The 21045-nt window shown below is 43.4% G+C and overlaps 1 protein-coding gene across 1 annotated transcript in view; it reads right to left on the bottom strand.

Moving 5' to 3' along the window:
- The window catches only part of LOC138664870 (uncharacterized), a 58744-nt gene that overhangs the window by 1990 nt on the left and 35709 nt on the right, over window positions 1-21045 (bottom strand). The window contains exons 5-7 of the mRNA XM_069751880.1: window positions 11475-11674; window positions 10921-11024; window positions 3079-5766 (exon numbers count right to left, since the gene is read on the bottom strand). Of these exons, the coding sequence (XP_069607981.1) occupies window positions 3079-5766; window positions 10921-11024; window positions 11475-11652 (2970 nt within the window). The 5' untranslated portion in view covers window positions 11653-11674. The remainder of the gene's footprint in view (window positions 1-3078; window positions 5767-10920; window positions 11025-11474; window positions 11675-21045) is intronic.

Raw genomic sequence — 21045 nt, 5'->3', positions numbered from 1 at the left:
CCCAGAGACAAACAAAAAAAATGGAATATTCATGAGCAGTGAGTAGAATTACCGGAAATAAGAGCAATAACTGACCACTTTTCATCTGGAGACAGGTCTTCTTTAAACGGAATCAGAATATGATTTAAAGGGAACCTGTCACCCCAAAAATCGAAGATGAGCTGCAGCCACCGGCATCAGGGGCTTATCTACAGCATTCTGGAATGCTGTACATAAGCCCCCGATGTATCCTGAAAGATGAGAAAAAGAGATTAGATTATACTCACCCAGGGGCGGTCCCGCTGCGGTCTGGGTCCGATGGGCGTCGCAGTCCGGGGCCTCCTATCTTCTTACGATGACGTCCTCTTCTTGTCTTCACGGCACAGGCGTACTTTGTCCTGTTGAGGGCAGAGCAAAGTATTGCAGTGCGCAGGCGCCTGGAAAGGTCAGAGAGGCCCGGCGCCTGCGCACTGCAGTACTTTGCTCTGCCCTCAACAGGACAGACAAAGTACGCCTGCGCCGGAGCCTGAAGACAAGAAGAGGACGTCATCGCATGAAGATAGGAGGCGCTGGACCGGACCACGACGCCCATCGGACCGGACCGCAGCAGGACCGCCCCTGGGCGAGTATAATCTAACCTCTTTTTCTCATCATAAGCCCCTGATGCTGGTAGGCTTAGCTCACCTTCGATTTTGGGGGTGACAGGTTCCTTTTAACAAACAGCCCATTTTCAATTTAATTGTTCATAATTCGTGATCAGCGAGTATACTCGTTGCTCGGGTTTTCCTGAGCACGCTCGGGTGGTCTTCGAGTATTTGTTAGTGTTCGGAGATTTACTTTTTGTTGACTCAGCTGCATGATTTACGGCTGCTAGATAGCCTGAGTACATGTGGGGGTTGCCTGGTTGCTAGGGAACCCTTACATGTATTCAAGCTGTCCAGCAGCCGCAAATCATGCAGCTGAGTCAACAAAAACTAAATCTCTGAGCAGTCACAAAAACTCGGAGATCACACAAGCGTGCTCGGAAAAACCCGAGCAATGAGTACACTCGCTCATCACTATTCATAATTACAACTGGAACTATACAATAAAAAAATTAATGATATTAAAAAAAAAAAAATTGTGTACAGCTCCTACGCAGACTTATGTGCCTCCATGGTTCCAGACTATAAATAATCCCCTTTGTCTATTCTGATCCTGCAGTTGTGTTACTCCACTCCAGTTGTCATCTCTTCCTAATAAACTATAGTCTATCTATAAAGAAATTAAAAAAGAATCTAAACATCTTGAAAAAATTAGCTACGGTATATGAAGTGGCTTTGTTTCTGTAGAGGTTTTCTCCTAACCAAATGTACTACAGTAGTATTCATAGACTTATGCTGACATATCAGCCAAGCCTACCAACTTCAAATCAACTGGCTGATCATGTAAAGTATTTAATGGCCTCCAAAGATGAGGATTTAAGGCTACTTTCACACATCAGGTTTTTGCCGTCAGGCACAATCTGGCGAGTTTTGAAAAAAATGGATGTTTTTTTTTCTTGGCCGGATCAATTTGTCTCTCACAGAGTTATATTAGCGCCGGATTGCGCCTGATGGCCACACGTTTCATCCGTTTTTACCGGATCCGTCCAAAATTTATTTTCTGGCGGATGGAGAAAACGTCCATATGAACATTTTTTCTGTCCGGCGAAAAAACGCCCTGTGACGGTTCCAGCGATAAACGGATGAAACATGTGGTGCACTGACTGGATCCGGCCACCGGTTCCGTTTTTTTCGCACTGAGCATGCCCCGTTCCTTTATTTTCATCTCTCTCTCATCCCTGGAACCAGAAGTTTATGCCCGATAAACCAAAACGGATCCAGCAAAAAAAAAAAAAAAAATGATCCGGCGCATCAGTTTTTCACAATTTGCGCCGGATCCTTTTTTTTTCACAAATAGCCGGATTAATAGCCGGCAGTTTTTCACAGTCAGGCAGGATCAGGCAGGATCAGTCTAATTGTTGAAAAAAACGATCCGTTGTAAATAGTGCAAAGCCTGATCCGTTTTTTTTTATGATTAACCCAGGGAGGGGAGAGAGAGAGGGTGAAAGGGAAAGAGAGAGAGAGAGAGAGAGAAAGGGAAAGAGAGAGAGAAAGGGAAAGAGAAAGAGAGAGAAAAGGAAGAGAGAGAAAGGGAAAGAAGGAGAAGGGAAAGGGAAATAGAAAGGGAAAGAGTGTGTAAGAGAGAGAGAGAGACACACCCCAGAACGGAAAGTGTGCATGAATGGAATGCATGGAAAACCGGATTCGTCATTTCTCATCTCAGTTTCATACGTTTTCTGCTGGATCAGTCGCTGGGCGTTTTTTCGCCGGACACAAAAAACGTTCTTCTGAACATTTTCTACGTCTGCCGGAAACAGCCTTTTTGACGGATCCGGCAAAAAAAAAAACAGATGAAACGTGTGGCCATCAGCCTCAATCCGGCGCTAATACAACTCTATGAGAAAAAAACGGATTGGTGAAAAAAAAAAACGCTCCGGTTTTTTCAAAACTTGCCGGATTGTGACTGACGGCAAAAACCTGATGTGTGAAAGTAGCCTTAGCTGCTCGATCCTTATATTATCAGGCGGTAAACTGTTATTACTACTATTATTGATTCCTACTGAGAACAATATTTTGCAGCACAAGAGATAGCTGTCATCTAACCACAAATCTAATGACTTATCCTTAAAAATGGCCTTCCATGTTTGATTGCAGAAGACAATCCTCTACCAATCAGCAAAAACAGGCACCGTGCTGGTATTAATAGTGTGACTGTCTCGGCCTTTTTCACTTTGATTCAGCTGAGCTGCAGTACCAAGCACAACCTTGCAGAAAAATGAGCCACAATGTTCTTGGGGGTCAGAGACATGGGTGATTTCTTGGTCTTGGTTGTCCAAGACCTGGGAACAAAAGGCATGCCATGTGTAGATTTGACTTCTTCAGCCCCGGTCACTTCACAATGACAAAGTGTGTGATGACTCCCTTTTAAATGACTGCACAAGTGTATTTAGGTGGCGTTACTTTTTCACATCTATCGTTAAGCAAAAATTGCTGGATATGGCTTTCTATCACTTACCCTTTGTACGCCATCTGGAACTTCATATATTATCTTCACGGAGGTATATTGGTCATACCCAGGTAATCTAAGGCTCATGCTTGTGTAAACCAAGGATGCTCTCAAGGCACTTTTGTCATTAAGGCCAGACATAATAGATGCTGTTATACATTTAACACATACATTTTGACCAGATGACTGAATTGTTGTGCCGATGTTCTTACATTGGACACAAATGGTAGAATTCATAACCTCTGACTCTTGGCCAACTGCAGGACTCCGCAGCTGAGATGAACTGCTCTGATACGGTGGTTTGTAATCATCTTTGGAGATGCCCTGATCACCACAATGTGTCTCTAGGTCACTCTGATTTTGGAGATTCGATGGAGAGAAGTCAATCTCTTCTGTTACAATCTCACTAGTATAGGAACCATGATTATAAGTTTTCACTTCTGTTGCTACAGTTTCTAATTGTTTTTTTGTGGTGTAGAAATCCATCTGATTCTTCTCTGACGTCAAGCTATTTTTTGGTTCGTCAATGAATTGTTGAAATTCTTTGGAATATTTAGAGTATTCATCTAAGGATGATGGTGCTAAATTATCAAAATAGGCTTTGTTTTCATTGGTGATGTCTGGAAATACTTCTGTTCCGCTAACCTGGGAATAGTTTGGATCGACCAAACCTTTTCCAGTTCGAAAGTTATCTTCACTACTTAACTGAACAGATAACTGTTCAAGGTGTGTCTTGCCAAAAACATTGTCTTCTGAACTTTGCTTTTGCTCAGCAATAGAATCTCCAGCCATATTCTTGTCAGAAAACTCAAATTTGTCCTTCAGGTGTAAAGGTGACAGACCATCATCTGTCATTGTATCATTACTAGGTGACTTAGTTTTACATTCTATGTGCTGACTGTACACTTCAAGGACACGGTCCTGAATTTGCTTGGGATATATAAGAACAAGATTTTCTTTCTGGAGCTTAACAGAAAGCATTTTGGAGCATTTCTGGAAAAGTTCACACCACTGAACTAAAGCACTGTCATCTTGACCTTGAACCCCAAGTGTGGCATAGTCAAGACAAGAGCTGGTGGTTCGTACATCTTCTTTCCAACACAATAGTTGAATCCTTTCCTTTGTTAAAATCAAATTGGTTTTGTTAGTTGCCTTCAGCTTTAAGCAAATATTTCCATTTTGCTTTTCCTCCTCTATCAACACAACCTCAGAACACCAACTCTTGATGTCAGAGCCATAGTTTTGTTTAATATAATGCCACAACCAATGTGCCACAATGACTTCGTCTTTGGCTATCAGTGAATCGCTCTGTTGCTCAGAAGAGGCACTCTCTTTAGAATATACACGAGACAGGCTATTAGACCTTCTAAGTTTACCTTCTGGCATTTTGAGGTCGACTAATGGTGAGTTCACGTCTACCAAGCTAGAATAGGGAAGCTCACTTGATGCTTTTGTAATTCGGACAGGTTTCAGTGGACCTGTAGGTTTGGAGGTGGCTCTGCTTTGCCTTATATCCTCTCTGCTCGTTTTCAGGACTGGGAGTACATCCATTTTTTTGAACGATGGCATGGTTTTGCTTTCCAATTTCTCATTTGGTTGCAAGAGACTCAAATCTTCAACACTTGTAATTGCAGATCTGACAGATGTCTTATCATTGGTGGGACCTCTCTCACGATCTAGTAGCTGTCTGCTATAACTATTTGATGATATTAGGTATTTCTCATCTATATGAGACTTTGATGCATATGAGCTGTGGGTTGTAGGAATGCTAAACGAGGCGGCTATTCTGCTTCCAACTTTGCTTTCATGTTTGTAGGTAGGGGACAAGGAATGCGACCCTACTTCTGACATGGTAGTTGACCCACTTGCTTTATATTGTGTGTCTCGATAACTTGATGGCCTATCAAATTTCAGTTGTACATCACTGATGTATTGTTTCCCTTGAGCCACATCAACCCCATTTCCAATAAGGTACACATATCTGTCGTCATCATGACAAAGAAGCATAGGATACAGTCTTTGGAGGTCTCTCAAAAGAAGGTTATGAAAGTCCTGCTCTCCATATACATCTCTCTTGTTTATCTGTTCTTTCCTTAGAAGTAGTTCTAATCCTTGATAAAGACCCATGAGCCTGAATCGTGCAGAACTCAAGTCTGCCATATGGTTTTTACCCCCTTTTACAGACTGAAGATAAATTGTGGTGATTCCATCTCCACTTTCATCCACTGCATGAACATGATATTTGTTTAGTATTTCTTGATATTCAGAACTTTGGAACTTTTGTATGTATTTGAAGATATCAGAATCCCAGACAAAAGGTTCCTGCAAATGCTCCAGGGATTCAGTCAGCTGACTGTATCTTGCTTCGACTTCGCTTCCGTACACAGGCACAGATCTTTGAACCATAACTTGTGTGATATCTTGAGGGTCTGAATTTTTCAGACGGTCAGTCTTGGTTTTCCTTCGTGTATCTGATGAAATCTCCTTTAAGTTTGTACATCCGATTTCTAATTTGCTTAATATTTCCTGTGCCATAGTCTGTATCCTGGCATATGGCCCACTGATGACACATGTCATGGGTTCTTTATCAAAGTCAAACTTCACATCTGTATGAGTCTGCATTAAATTCTTTAGAAGACTTCTACAACTTTCTGGGAACTTATTGTAGTTTACAGTCAATGACAACTTCTGAAATACCTGAAAATAGAAAATAATTTAAGTTAGATATAGTAGTATAAATATATTTTATAGCAGTGCTCAGTCATTTTGTGTCCAGGGTGCAATTTAAGGGTTTCTCTACTAATTCCCATATGTACTAGCCAAAGAAGGCATACAAGTCAATAATCATGGATATGGGAGTAGAGTCCTGTTTACAGGGGCAGACATCAGGCGTGTTCATAAGAATGCTAGTTTCCAATCATCGGCCCGTGTAAACATGCAGCTGGTCAACCAATGTCTGAGCAAAATGCTTGTTTGACAGCTGATTGTTCACTCTGCAACCATTAAAATATTATTGTTGGCAGCACATCACCCAATGAAAACAAGAGATGTGCTACCTACAACATGTATACGGTGTGTTAGCTTATGAGGACTGTGAAGGAGGGCACCAGAGAGAGCACACAGAATCCCACTGCTGCCACCATATGTGATGAATCCGCACCTCACCAGCCCAGCTGACGCCACTATTACATCAGACGGATCATTTAATGCGGCCTCCCCACTTTCACCAATGTGACGTTCCGCAAGCCCTTGGAGACACGTAAGGTCAGCTTGGTACAGTTTTACACAAACGCCGACTGTCCCAAAGGGCCAAAGGAGGCACGGGAAGTTGTTATGACCTAGTGGTCAGGGCAATAATGGACCTGGTGGTTAAGAGCACACGGAATGACCTGATAGTTACTGATAATAAAGGACGAGCTCTGGGACATGGGAACTCTGCTGACCGCAATCCCTAATCCTATCACACACTAGAAATAGCCGTGGATTGCTCCTAACGCTCCCTATGCAACTCGGCACAGCCTAAGGAACTAGCTAGCCCTGAAGATAGAAAAATAAAGCCTACCTTGCCTCAGAGAAATTCCCCAAAGGAAAAGGCAGCCCCCCACATATAATGACTGTGAGTAAAGATGAAAATACAAACACAGAGATGAAATAGATTTAGCAAAGTGAGGCCCGACTTACTGAACAGACTGAGGATAGGAAAGGTTGCTTTGCGGTCAGCACAAAAACCTACAAAAAGACCACGCAGAGGGCGCAAAAAGACCCTCCGCACCGACTCACGGTGCGGAGGCGCTCCCTCTGCGTCCCAGAGCTTCCAGCAAGCAAGACAACAATAAAAATAGCAAGCTGGACAGTAAAATAGCAAACCAAAGAAAATACAAGCAGGAACTTAGCTTCTGCTGGGAAGACAGGTCACAAGAACGATCCAGGAGTGAACTAGACCAATACTGGAACATTGACAGGTGGCATGGAGCAAAGATCTAAGTGGAGTTAAATAGAGCAGCCAGCTAACGAATTAACCTCGTCACCTGTGGAAGGAAACTCAGAAACACCCACCAGAGGAAGTCCATGGACAGAACCAGCCGAAGTACCATTCATGACCACAGGAGGGAGCCCGACAACAGAATTCACAACAGGAAGTAAAAGCAGGTGGCCTATGCAGTCGCTGATGTGGCACCACACTCGCTCACAACCCTGGCAGGCTGAGAAGCCCCTTTCACTAGCACTAGTGAAACAGAGCGCTGTCAGCCCAGTAGGACTTCCACCAGTTCCTCGTTAGATATAAGCCCGGTCCGTTAACAGGATTATATTGGGCCAGAAACTAGCCCCATTAACATGGAAAGATTAACCAAGAAACGGACACGTTAATTCGTGATTAGAGATAAAAGAGCAGCCCAAGGTTAAATTATATACTTAATCGCCTTAAGGGTACACTAGACAATGCACTATATGCACAATGGTTATAATATACAATTGTTAGATTGTCTTTAGTCTTTATCCCCTTTGGGTCACTGCCCTCTTCTGCCCTCTGGGCTGAACCTTAATTCCCTCCCCTTGCCTCTAGCAGCTAAAAACTCCAAAACCTAAGATGAGTCATAACTTTTTAATGGACGGTCCTAGGGAGGCGGTTTTGGCGCAATCGGGTACGGCCTGGCCCCTGCTATCTGTTGAGACTAAATACATCTTTGCTATCTGGCTCCTATTATACATTCTACTTATCCCCCCTCCCTGGGGCGCTAGAATAGATTGAGACCCTGGAAGGCGTTCACCATGCTCTGGAGATCTTGGAAATATACACGTTGTACGGCTAGGATGTATAGTATCTCCATAACTCCTTATGGAATTATATTTTGAAAATGTTCTTTGGCAGCTTCAGCATAACTCTATATTGCAAACAAGCCTTTGTCCTGGTCTGACCTCACTCAAGGTGTGAAATCTGTCACTCAAAGCCTTTGCAGGTTTGACCCTTCCCCCTGCTGAGCTAGGGGCCAACTTTCTCCTTTAGGCTTGGAGAATATTGTCCCTGCTGGACAAATGAAAGAGGGTTTTAAAATCCCAGGCCAAATAGAATGCAAATGATAATCATGAAATTATATCTCCAATATTCTTCACAAGGACAGATTATTAAACTAGTGTACACTGACTTGCAATTAGTCGATCAGCGCTTGTGTAAGGGCAGAGATAGGCTCGTATAAATTGGTTGGTACATGCCCAAAACTGACCCACATTCACACATCAAACGCTCCATTTACAGTTGCCAATTTCTAGCCATAAACAAGAGTTGATCAATTACATGTAAATTATGGAATGGTGCTCACTTAATGGCCCATTCATACGGGGACATCAGAACAGAATGATCATCAATACAATTGTTGTGTCCTCAGTGATATGCTGCCAACAATGCAGCAGCGTGTGAACAAGTGCCTTCTTTGTCGGCTGATTAGTGGCCGATGTTCTTATGAGCGATTCGTATACTTGTATGCAAATCCGAAATGCCTGAAACTTCCTGTTATTCTTTCCTTCTACAGCAGGAACTGTTACACTAACAAGTGAAATATTATGCACATAAAGAGTAGAGGAACATGTCCATTTGATTCCCATCACTTTTTACGCGAGTCCACATTTATCTTAAACAATCAATGTCTCAAAAGTGACAGCACAGCTGTATAAACCTGATAAGTGGTCCACATTGCAGTCCCTTAATAACAACTATGACACAAGGAAGGCATCCTGTTTCCTGCATGTGTACATCTCCATATCACAAAGCACACATATCTATATCTACTTTTCTAACAGATACTGTTTATTTAGGAGATTAGTTACCAACTGTTCAGTGAGAACCCCTCATAGCCCTCCAAATACACATACCATGTATTAAAGAAAATGTACATATATCCTGCAAGTACACTGCTACAGCCTCTGCTTGTGCCACCTATAGCTAGGCTAGTAATGGTGAAGTGCTGGTTAGGCTGCAATGATTCTTCTGGTGAGTCAACGTAAACTTTTTCAGTTTTCAAGTTGTGATGTATCACTGCATAGGCAGATTTGACAAGAAAATGATTTTCCAAGATACTTTCTTTACACCCACAGCTCTGCAAATTATATTTCCAGTAAAGCCGGTTTCACTAGTCCAATATTCATGGATCGAGCGCAGACAGCGATGTCTGGACCTGCCCTGTCTTGACCCAATTTCTACAGCCTTATATATGCCATGAGGCTGTTGAGTTCAGGTCAGGAGCTCCCCAGTTGGTTGGGATATTGCAGTATAATAATGTTGGATATGTGAATTTGGTTTTATTTTATAATTTAATGACTATTACAAAAGTTCCACCATTAGGAACCGCAGCCATCAGTCACAGGGTGTGTGACAAACTGGTATACGTGACATCATTAGTGCCATTTCTATTTGGGCTGGCTTTATTCTATGACCATTCCCTCCGATACACATGCTCACCTAACATGACAAGATAATTAGACTGTGTGAGCTTCTCGGTGTTGGGCAGTGAAAGAATTGGTGATGACAAGAGATAGGGATGCAAAATCAGGTCTGCAGTCATGCTATGTGACTGCAGACTTGTGAATCCTCACATTGAGTACAGCGCACACGGTCATGCTTCTCAGGTGTAATGAGTGTGCGCTCCACATTGAGTACAGCGCACACTGTCATGCTTCTCGGGTGTAATGAGTGTGCGCTCCACATGGAGTACAGCACACACTGTCATGCTTCTCGGGTGTAATGAGTGTGCGCCCCACATTGAGTACAGCACACACTGTCATGCTTCTCAGGTGTAATGAGTGTGCGCCCCACATTGAGTACAGGGCACACTGTCATGCTTCTCGGGTGTAATGAGTGTGCACCCCACATTGAGTACAGCGCACACTGTCATGCTTCTCGGGTGTAATGAGTGTGCGCTCCACATTGAGTACAGCACACACTGTCATGCTTCTCGGGTGTAATGAGTGTGCGCCCCACTTTGAGTACAGCGCACACTGTCATGCTTCTCTGGTGTAATGAGTGTGCGCTCCACATTGAGTACAGCGCACACTGTCATGCTTCTTGGGTGTAATGAGTGTGCGCCCCACATTGAGTACAGCGCACACTGTCATGCTTCTCGGGTGTAATGAGTGTGCGCTCCACATTGAGTACAGCACACACTGTCATGCTTCTCGGGTGTAATGAGTGTGCGCTCCACATTGAGTACAGCACACACTGTCATGCTTCTCTGGTGTAATGAGTGTGCGCTCCACATTGAGTACGGCGCACACTGTCATGCTTCTCGGGTGTAATGAGTGTGCGCTCCACATTGAGTACAGCGCACACGGTCATGCTTCTCGGGAGTAATGAGTGTGTGCTCCACACTGAGTACAACACACATTGTCATGCTTCTCGGGTGTAATGAGTGTGCGCTCCACATTGAGTACAGCGCACACTGTCATGCTTCTCGGGTGTAATGAGTGTGCGCTCCACATTGAGTACAGCGCACACTGTCATGCTTCTCGGGTGTAGTGAGTGTGTGCGCATACTCCCAGCAACATTCCGACTAGCTGTGCGAGGTCTCACTAAATACAAGTGGAGAGGCTGCTGATGTCTAGTCCGAATGTGGCTGAAAGTATAACTGTGAGCATACTTCCGGTCACATGACCGCCCAGTCTTTCCCTGGCACTGGAGAATCCTGTCAGAGCGCTGTGTGTGATGTGAGGATTTACATGTCTGCAGAACCATAGAGCGACTGCAGACTTTCGTGCCAATCACATTCCCATCATATAATGTTATGGCATTACATTTGTAGCAATTAAAAATGGTTGAAGTTTAGTGATTTTCACTTTTAGGCTTAGTATTGTCTTCATTACCTCTTCTAGTTCCACCTTCCTGGTAAATTCACTGACCACCAGGTCATATCTCTTGTCTTTTACTTGCAAGAAGTGATCATTAATTCTCAGGACGCTCTCAACCACTGCAGAGACAGAAAGATTAGTGTCCATACACAACATTTAACTAAACGAATACATGGGGGAATTCCTTACATAGCAAACCCTCAATACATTATCTACAGACAGAATAGCTATTTATAAGCAAGAAAAATAGGATAATAAATAAGGGCAGAATACAAATGGTCTATTGTTGCTCTGAATCTGTCACCATCCTGGGTGTGATCATATGGGTCAGGACTAGATGGCGGCATTGGCATTATCGATCGATAAGCAAATCACACTTTAATGGAAGTGACTGAGAAATGCAGGTGACAACTGATCCCACGATTGCAGTCATTGGTAGCCTGGGGCCACTAGTTTATGCTACACAGATTATGCAGCAATTGTACGATTTCAAAAGTTTTCTATGCCAGAGCCTAATACACAGCCATTTTATAGGGTCCTGCTACGTCCATCTGTAGTTTGTCTTTTACCTTCGTCGTCTTCAAAAGTAACAATGGCATAAGTTGGATTTCCTTGGATAATGTTGATTTTTTCCACTTCTCCTCCCCCGTTTCGGCTCCTCAGGAAATGTATGGTGAGCTTATCCTTTGCACGTTCAGCTGGGATGTCAGTCGGAATTCCATCCACTCTCAGCCTTTTCCTCTCCATTGCTCCCAGGTTTAACAGGAAGCTGATAATAAAAATACAGAATAGCAGAGTAGTGACACAGACAATGACACTATTTTTGGTAAGACTGCAGATAAATGCCCGATATACCTCTGCAGTTATGGTAGGGCACTACAGTCTGTTTACTTATGGAGTTTTTTTTATATAAGAAATTATTTAGGCCATACTCTATGGGTTGTCTTTTATTTCAGATACCCTTATCATTAAAGCAAAATTGTTAGCAGGATTTTGTTAAGTAAACTACAGGTGTTGGCAGTGTTAAACTGATTAAAATGATACCTGGGGTGAAAAAAATCAGTCATGTGGTTCTTGTGTAATCAACATTAGAAGTTTTCAGTTAATGAGATGCCCCTGCTCCAGGGCAGGACTGTAGGCAGTCTTATCTTCCTGCTCTAAGCCAGAGAAACCAAGGAAAAACCTGCCCTCTGGCTGCCCAGAAGCACAGACATGTTCCTCATCATACATACAGACTGTCTGTAATTCGGGGCGGCCTGTGGGCAGGTCTCTCCTTGGTTTCTCTGGCTTAGAGCAGGAAGATAAGACTCTGCCTACAGTCCTGCCCCAGAACACAGGCATATCAATCAGGGCTGTGGAGTCGGAGTCGTGGAGTCGGAGTTAGTTTTGGTTGGAGTCGGAGTCGGTAGAAATGTACTGACTCCGACTTTTAAAAAAAATGTATTAATATTTCATAATTGAACTTTCATATGAATTTTATAAATGTCACTCAAATATATATGTTCTATCAAACTATGAACAACAGTGATAAGCAGTTCTGTTGGAGATAGAGACATTTCATAAGGTACCGTCACACTAAGCGACGCTGCAGCGATACCGACAACGATGTCGATCGCTGCAGCGTCGCTGTTTGGTCGCTGGAGAGCTGTCACACAGACAGCTCTCCAGCGACCAACGATCCTGAAGTCCCCGGGTAACTAGGGTAAACATCGGGTTACTAAGCGCAGGGCCGCGCTTAGTAACCCGATGTTTACCCTGGTTACCGTTATAAATGTAAAAAAACAAACACTACATACTTACATTCCCGGTGTCTGGTCAGGTCCCTCGCCTTCAGCTTCCAGCACTGACTGAGCGCCGGCCGTAAAGTACAGCGGTGACGTCACCGCTGTGCTGTGCTTTACGGCTGGCCGGCGCTCACCAGTCAGTGCGGGAAGCTGAAGGCGGGGGACGTGACCAGACACTGGGAATGTAAGTATGTAGTATTTGTTTTTTTACATTTACAACGGTAACCAGGGTAAACATCGGGTTACTAAGCGCGGCCCTGCGCTTAGTAACCCGATGTTTACCCTGGTTACCTGTGATGACATCGCTGAATCGGCGTCACACACGCCGATTCAGCGATGTCAGTGGGAGATCCAGCGACAAAATAAAGTGCTGGACTTTCCCCAGCGACCAACGATCTCCCAGCAGGGGCCTGATCGTTGGTCGCTGTCACACATAACGATTTCGTTAACTATATCGTTGCTACGTCACAAAAAGCAACGATATCGTTAACGATATCGTTATGTGTGACGGTACCTTTACTTCTTGTGTGTCACTGTTCTCCACTGCCCTTATCTAATCTTATACTTGGCTAACCTCATGCTGCCCCAACCCCCCTACTTACAATGTATGAAACTGAAAGTGAAAATGTGTTGCAAATTCTTAGTAGTAAAGCTCCTCCTGTAGACTAGATGTTTGGCGTGCATCTTCCAAGCATCTCACAGCTGCTACTCAAAAGAGGAAGACTGTAATAAGTATTATCCTTTCAACAAACTTTGCATCAGTTAACTGTGAGTACATGAGGAATAACAGTATTACTGACCACTATATCAGTTGTACGACCTGGGAATAATTTTGTACAATTGTTTTTAGGAAAAACAATTGTCATTTGGATTGTGAATGCAGAATTAAAAACCTGAGAATGTCAAAGAAGCGTCACATTAAATCAGCTGTATTTGAACATTTCACCATCACTCAAGATAGAAAACATTATGTCTGTCAGTGTATGACAAATGACCCAGACGAAAACAAATGCTGTCAAGCCAAGATCAGTGCATATTCAGACAAAGATAAAAATACTCCTACCAGAGCTTCTAATCTAAAGAGACATTGAGGCCATGTGCACACGTTCAGTATTTTTCGCGTTTTTTTGCTATAAAACGTGATTAAAACGCAAAAAAAAACGCTTACATATGCCTCCTATTAATTAGAGTGTATTCCGCATTTCTAGTGCAAATGTTGCTTTTTTTTCCGCGAAAAAATTGCATTGCGGAAAAAAAAGCAACATGTTCATTAAAAATGCGGAATTGCAGGGATTCCGCACACCTAGGAGTGCATTGATCTGCTTACTTTCCGCATGGGGCTGTGCACACCATGCGGGAAGTAAGCAGATTATGTGCGGTTGGTACCCAGGGTGGAGGAGAGGAGACTCTCCTCCACGGACTGGGCACCATATAATTAGTAAAAAAAAAAAGAATTAAAATAAAAAATAGTCATATACTTACCCTCTGATGGCCCCGGTGTCTTCCCGCCTCTCAGCGGTGCATGTTGCCGCTTCTGTTCCTATAGATGGTCTGTGTGAAGGACCTGCGATGATGTCGCGGTCCTGTGATTGGTCACGTGACCGCTCACGTGACCGCAACGTCATCGAAGGTCCTGCACACACACACCATCTATAGGAATGGATGCCGCTGAGGAGATCGGCTGTCTGCAGGGTGAGTATAACCATTTTTTAAATTTTTTAAATTATTTTTAAATATTCTATCTTTTCCGGCATAGGCTGCATCTATAGTAAAAAGCTGGTCACACTTGTCAAACACTATGTTTGACAAGTGTGACCAACCTGTCAGTCAGTTTTCCAAGCGATGCTACAGATCGCTTGGAAAACTTTAGTATTCTGCAAGCTAATTACGCTTGCAAAATGCTAAAAAAAAAAAAACGCAAAAAAAACGCAAAAAAAAATGCGGATTTCTTGCAGAATATTTCCGGTTTTCTTCAGGAAATTTCTGCAAGAAATCCTGACGTGTGCACATACCCTTACAACGCTTTCATCCAGAAGTACTGAAAGCAGTGGATGAGAAAGACTGCATCCAAACCAATTAACCAGTGCCCGGCTCTTCCAGCCAAACAAAGGAGCAGAGAACTTTGCAGCCATCAGTTGCAAGATATTTTGTCAGTGACAAAGTTACTGTGACAATGACAGTAGATACATTTAAAAAACAGATCATAGAGCTTGTAGTAAAGGATAGTGGGATAGTGTGCCTATTTCATTATTTTCACGACCAGCTTTTATGTGTCTGAATGGGGAAATGGCCCGCAAGCTTGGTGTTTCTCTGGAGAGAGAGAGTATTAGAAAATTAGTAATCGAAGAAGCTTTTAAACAAAAGGAAGAACTTAAAAAAACTCTCAAGGGACGCTTTCTGTTTCTTAACCCCTTAGTGACAGAGCCAATTTGGTACTTAATGACCAGGCCAATTTTTGCAATTCTGACCACTGTCACTTTATGAGGTTATAACTCTGGAACGCTTCAACGGATCCCGCTGATTCTGAGATTGTTTTTTCGTGACATATTGTACTTCATGTTAGTGGTAACATTTCTTCGATATTACTTGTGATTATTTATGAAAAAAACGGAAATATGGCAAAAAATTTTAAAATTTTGCAATTTTCAAACTTTGTATTTTTATGCCCTTAAATCAGAGAGATATGTCATGAAAAATAGTTAATAAATAACATTTCCCACATGTCTACTTTACATCAGCACAATTTTGGAAACAAAATTTTTTTTTGTTAGGGAGTTATAAGGGTTAAAAGTTGACCAGCAATTTCTCATTTTTACAACACCATTTTTTTTTAGGGACCACATCACATTTGAAGTCATTTTGAGGGGTCTATATGATAGAAAATAATGAAGTGTGACACCATTCTAAAAACTACACCCCTCAAGGTTCTCAAAACCACATTCAAGAAGTTTATTAACCCTTTACGTGCTTCACAGGAACTGAAACAATGTGGAAGGAAAAAATGAACATTTAACTTTTTTTTGCAAACATCTTAATTCAGAACCATTTTTTTTATTTTCACAAGTGTAAAAACAGAAATGTAACCATAAATTTTGTTATGCAATTTCTCCTGAATACGCCAATACCCCATATGTGGGGGTAAACCACTGTTAGGGCGCACCGCAGAACTTAGAAGTGAAGGAGCGCCGTTTGACTTTTTCAATGCAGAATTGGCTGGAATTGAGATCGGACACCATGTCACATTTAGAGAGCCCCTGATGTACCTAAACAGTGGAAACTCCCCACAAGTGACAAAATTTTGGAAACTAGACCCCTTAAGGAACTTATCTAGATGTGTGGTGAGCACTTTGAACCCCCAAGTGCTTCACAGAAGTTTACAACGTAGAGCCGTGAAAATAAAAAATCGCTTTTGTTTACACAAAAATGATCTTTTCGCCCACAAATTCTTATTTTCACAAGGGTAACAGGAGAAATTAGACCACAAAAGTTGTTGTGCAATTTCTCCTGAGTACGCTGATACCCAATATGTGGGGGTAAACAACTGTTAGGGCGCACCGCAGAGCTTGGAAGAGAAGGAGTGCCGTTTTACTTTTTCAATGTAGAATTGGCTGGAATTGAGATTGGACGCCATGTCGCGTTTGGAGAGCCCCTGATGTGCCTAAACAGTGGAAACCCCCCACAAGTGACACCATTTTGGAAACTAGACCCCTTAAGGAACTTATCTAGATGTGTGGCGAGCACTTTGAACCCCCATGTGCTTCACAGAAGTTTATAACGTAGAGCCGTGAAAAAAAAAAATTGCATTTTTTCTACAAAAATGATCTTTTTGCCCACAAATTTTTATTTTCACAAGGGTAACAGGAGAAATTAGACCACTAAAGTTGTTGTGCAATTTCTCCTGAGTACGTCGATACCCAATATGTGGGGGTAAACAACTGTTTGGGCGCACCGCAGAGCTTGGAAGAGAAAGAGTGCCGTTTTACTTTTTCAATGTAGAATTGGCTGGAATTGAGATCGGACGCCATGTCGCGTTTGAAGAGCCCCTGATGTGCCTAAACAGTAGAAATCCCCCACAAGTGACCCCATTTTGGAAACTAGACCCCCATGGAACTTATTTAGATGTGTGGTGAGAACTTTGAATGCCCAAGTGCTTCACAGAAGTTTAGAATGCAGAGTCGCGAAAATAAAAAGTATTTTTTTTTCCACAAAAAAGATATTGTAGCCCCCAAGTTTTTATTTTCACAAGGGTAACAGGAGAAATTGGACTGCAATAGTTGTTGTCCAATTTATCCCGAGCACGCTGATGCGCCATATGTGGGGGTAAACCACTGTTTGGGCGCACGGCAGAGCTCGGAAGGGAAGGAGCGCCTTTTTGGAATGCAGACTTTGATAGAATGGTCTGTGGGCATTATGTTGCGATTGCAGAGCCCCTGATGTACCTAAACTGTAGTAACCCCCCACAAGTGACCCCATTTTGGAAACTAGACCCCCCAAGAAACTTATCTAGATGTGTGGTGAGAACTTTGAATGCCCAAGTGCTTCACAGAAGTTTAGAATGCAGAGTCGTGAAAATAAAAAATATTTTTTTTTTCACAAAAAAGATTTTGTAGCCCCCAAGTTTTTATTTTCACAAGGGTAACAAGAGAAATTGGACCCCAGAAGTTGTTGTCCAATTTATCCCGAGTACGCTGATGCCCCATATGTGGGGGTAACCCACTGTTTGGGCGCACGGCAGAGCTCAGAAGGGAGGGAGCACCATTTGACTTTTTGAGCGCAAAATTGGCTGTCGTGTTTGGAGACCCCCTGATGTACCTAAACAGTGGAAACCCCCCAATTCTAGCTCCAACCCTAACCCCAACACACCCCTAACCCTAATCCCAACCTCATCCATAATCCTAATCACTAACCCTAACCATAATCACAACCCTTACCCCAAAACAACCCTAATGTCAACCCTAACCATAACCCTAATCAAAACCCTAAATCCAACACACCCCTAATCCTAATCTCAACCCTAACCTCAAACCTAACCCTAATCCCAATACACCCCTAATCACAACCCTAACCTTAACCCTAATCCCAAACCTAACCCTAATCCCAAGCGTAACCCTAATGCCAACCCTAACCCTAATACCAACCCTAATCCAAACCCTAACCCTAATCCCAGCTCTAACCCTAACTTTAGCCCCAACCCTAGCCCTAACTTTAGCCCCAACCCTAACCCTAGGGCTACTTTCACACTTGCGTCGTTTGGCATTCCGTCGCAATCCGTCGTTTTGGACAAGAAACGGATCCTGCAAATGTGCCCGCAGGATGCGTTTTTTGCCCATAGACTTGTATTGCCGACGGATCGTGACGGATGGCCACACGTCGCGTCCGTCGTGCACTGGATCAGTTGTGTTTTGGCGGAGCGTCGGCACAAAAAAACGTTCAATGAAACGTTTTTTTGTACGTCGCATCCGCCATTTCTGACCGCGCATGCGTGGCCGTAACTCCGTCCCCTCCTCCCCAGGACATAGATTGGGCAGCGGATGTGTTGAAAAACTACAGCTGCTGCCCACGTTGTGCACAATTTTCACAACGTGCGTCGGTATGTCGGGCCGACGCATTGCGACGGCCCCGTACCGACGTAAGTGTGAAAGAAGCCTAACCCTAAGTTTAGCCCCAACCCTAACCCTAAATTTAGCCCCAACCCTAACCCTAAATTTAGCCCCAACCCTAGCCCTAACCCTAGCCCTACCCCTAACCTAACCCTACCCCTAACCCTACCCCTATCCCTAACCTAACCCTAACCTAACCCTAACCTAACCCTACCCCTACCCCTAACCCTAATTTTAGCCCCAACTGCTGTTCTCCTGCCGGCCGGCAGATGGAGACAGATGGCGGGCGCACTGGGCATGCGTCCGCCATGTTCTGCTGCCGGCGGCCAGGAGGAGCAGCAAGAGGATCCAGGGACCTAGGTGAGTATGCTAGGGTCCCCGAATCCCCCTATTTCTCTGTCCTCTGATGTGCGATCACATCAGAGGACAGAGAATTACACTTTACTTTTTTTTTTTTTTTTGCGGTCGCCGGTAAACAGTTAATTACCGGCGATCGCAAAACAGGGGTCGGTAATACCGACCCCGATCGTGCTCTTTGGGGTCTCGGCTACCCCCGGCAGCCGAGACCCCAAAGATTCTCCCGGTGCCGGCCGGCGGGCGCATTGCGCCCGCCATTGTGAAGATGGCGGCGCCCACCGGGAGACACGAGGAGCATCGGGGGAGCTAGGTGAGTATTGGGGGGCCACCTGGGACCCCTTTTCTCTGTCCTCCGATGTGCGATCACATCGGAGGACAGAGAAATTAAAAAGAGATCGCTTTTTTTTTTTTTTTTTTGCGATCGCCGGTAAACGGTTAATTACCGGCGATCGCAAATGCGGGGTGGGTTAAAAAACCCCCGAATCATGTTCTCTGGGGTCTCGGCTACCCTCGGCAGCCGAGACCCCGGAGAAAATCGGCCTCTGGGGGGCGCTATGGACTTTTTCCACAGCGCCGTTAATTAACGGCGCTGTAGTTTAAGTACCCTTAGCGGCCGCCGTTAAAAGGCGTATCGGCGGTCGCTAAGGGGTTAAAATGGATGCCTGCACACGTCACAGAGTGAACTATTTTGCCATCGATGTCCGATGTGTTTGTGACAAAAATGAAATAGTTACCAAGACATTGGCAGTAAAAGACACCAAAGCTCATCACACCAGTGAGTTTCTCCAGGTCTTGGTGGAAAAGATTCTGCAAGACTATGAACTTAAAAAAGAGCAAGTTTTTTCTGTCGTAACTGACAATGCTTCAAATAAGTACTATTAAGCTAATGAATGAGAGTAATGATGGTGACCAGCAGCTAGAAGAACATTCTGGGTCCACAGACACAGAAATGTTTGAAATAGAGGAACACAGTATTGTAACTGAGGAGCAAACTGAAGTTGCTTCATATGAACAGCAACATGATAGTAGATGATCTTGTTGAAACTGTGTCAATACGTTCTTTCATTCATCGCATGCGCTGTGTTGTGCATACGCTACAGCTGGCTATAAGAGACAGTCTGCAAGAAGGACATGCTGCTGCACTGATTATTGGCAAGGTGAGAAAATTGGCTATTGTTGCCAGAGCCCCTAAAGTTGACTCAATTTTGAAGAGACGTGCTGGAAAAGGGGCAATTATTGATCAAAACACACAATGGGGCAGTACTTACTTAATGATTCAGCGCTTGGTTGAACTGAAAACCTTTCTTGTAGACATGGCTAACCCTCAACTGACGCTAAATGAAAGTAAGTGGAATTAGGTGACTGAGCTGGAAAAATTGCTAGAGCACCCATTTACAGTGACTAAAAAATTACAAGCAGAGGACTTAACTCCAGGTATTTTCTTAAATGAGTGGAAGAACCTGATGTTTCGCCTGTCCCAAAGAGGAGGGTTAATTGCAAGTGGCTACATCAATGAAACGGAGAGAGGAGCTACTAGTACAAAATAACATTCTTTTGGCAGCTGTTTATGTAGACCCAATGCATCGGATTCTTCTAGATGATCAACAGCTAACTAAAGGAAAAGAAGCTCTGTTTGAAATAGCAGTAAGGATGAAAGGGTTGCAGAACAGTCAGGAGGAACAAGAAGAATTTGGTCGTCCTGCCACATCTTCACCCTCATCAACTGATGAAGAATTTAATTTCGAAAAATATTTGGATCACAAGGACCGTGCAAAGCGTTCCCAAATAGAAGAGTCATCCCCATCAAAGAACACAGCCAGTACATTTCAGCAGAATTTTTCATGTGCACTAAAAGAAATTGAGAAATTTGACCGTTCATCAAAAATAACAGTGCAACAAGCGATTCCTCTGTATCCTGACATTGTCAGAGATGTTGCCCGAGTGGTTACTGCTTTGCCACCAACCCAAGTTAGTGTAGAGAGGTTGTTCTCTGCTCTCAAAATAATTTGATCAGATTTAAGGGCATCCATGAAGGAGGATCTGACAGAGGCAATACTTTTTCTGAGGACAAATTTATAGATTTCTTCTCATTAAACTGCATAAGTGTTTATTGCATATTTACTTAAAAGAGTTTAGAAAAGTTTATAAAAGTTAATTGCTATATTCTAATTGTATTCTAATAAATATAGTTTTTGCTCTAAGTGGTCTGATTACTTATATGATGGTGAGAAACTGAATAGGCACGATGTTAATATTTGACAACAGTAAATTTATGGTTATGAACTGGCCATTTGTGAAGGAGTCGGAGCCGGAGTCGGAGTCTGATAAAATCCAGGAGTCGGAGTCGCAACTGTGGCATACCGACTCCACAGCCCTGATATCAATAACCGAAAACTTTT

This window comes from Ranitomeya imitator, chromosome 2 (assembly GCF_032444005.1).
Source record: "Ranitomeya imitator isolate aRanImi1 chromosome 2, aRanImi1.pri, whole genome shotgun sequence".
NCBI classification, from domain to species: domain Eukaryota; kingdom Metazoa; phylum Chordata; class Amphibia; order Anura; family Dendrobatidae; genus Ranitomeya; species Ranitomeya imitator.
The sequence above is the reverse complement of the archived record's forward strand: the minus strand, read 5'-3'. Positions and strand labels throughout refer to the sequence as shown.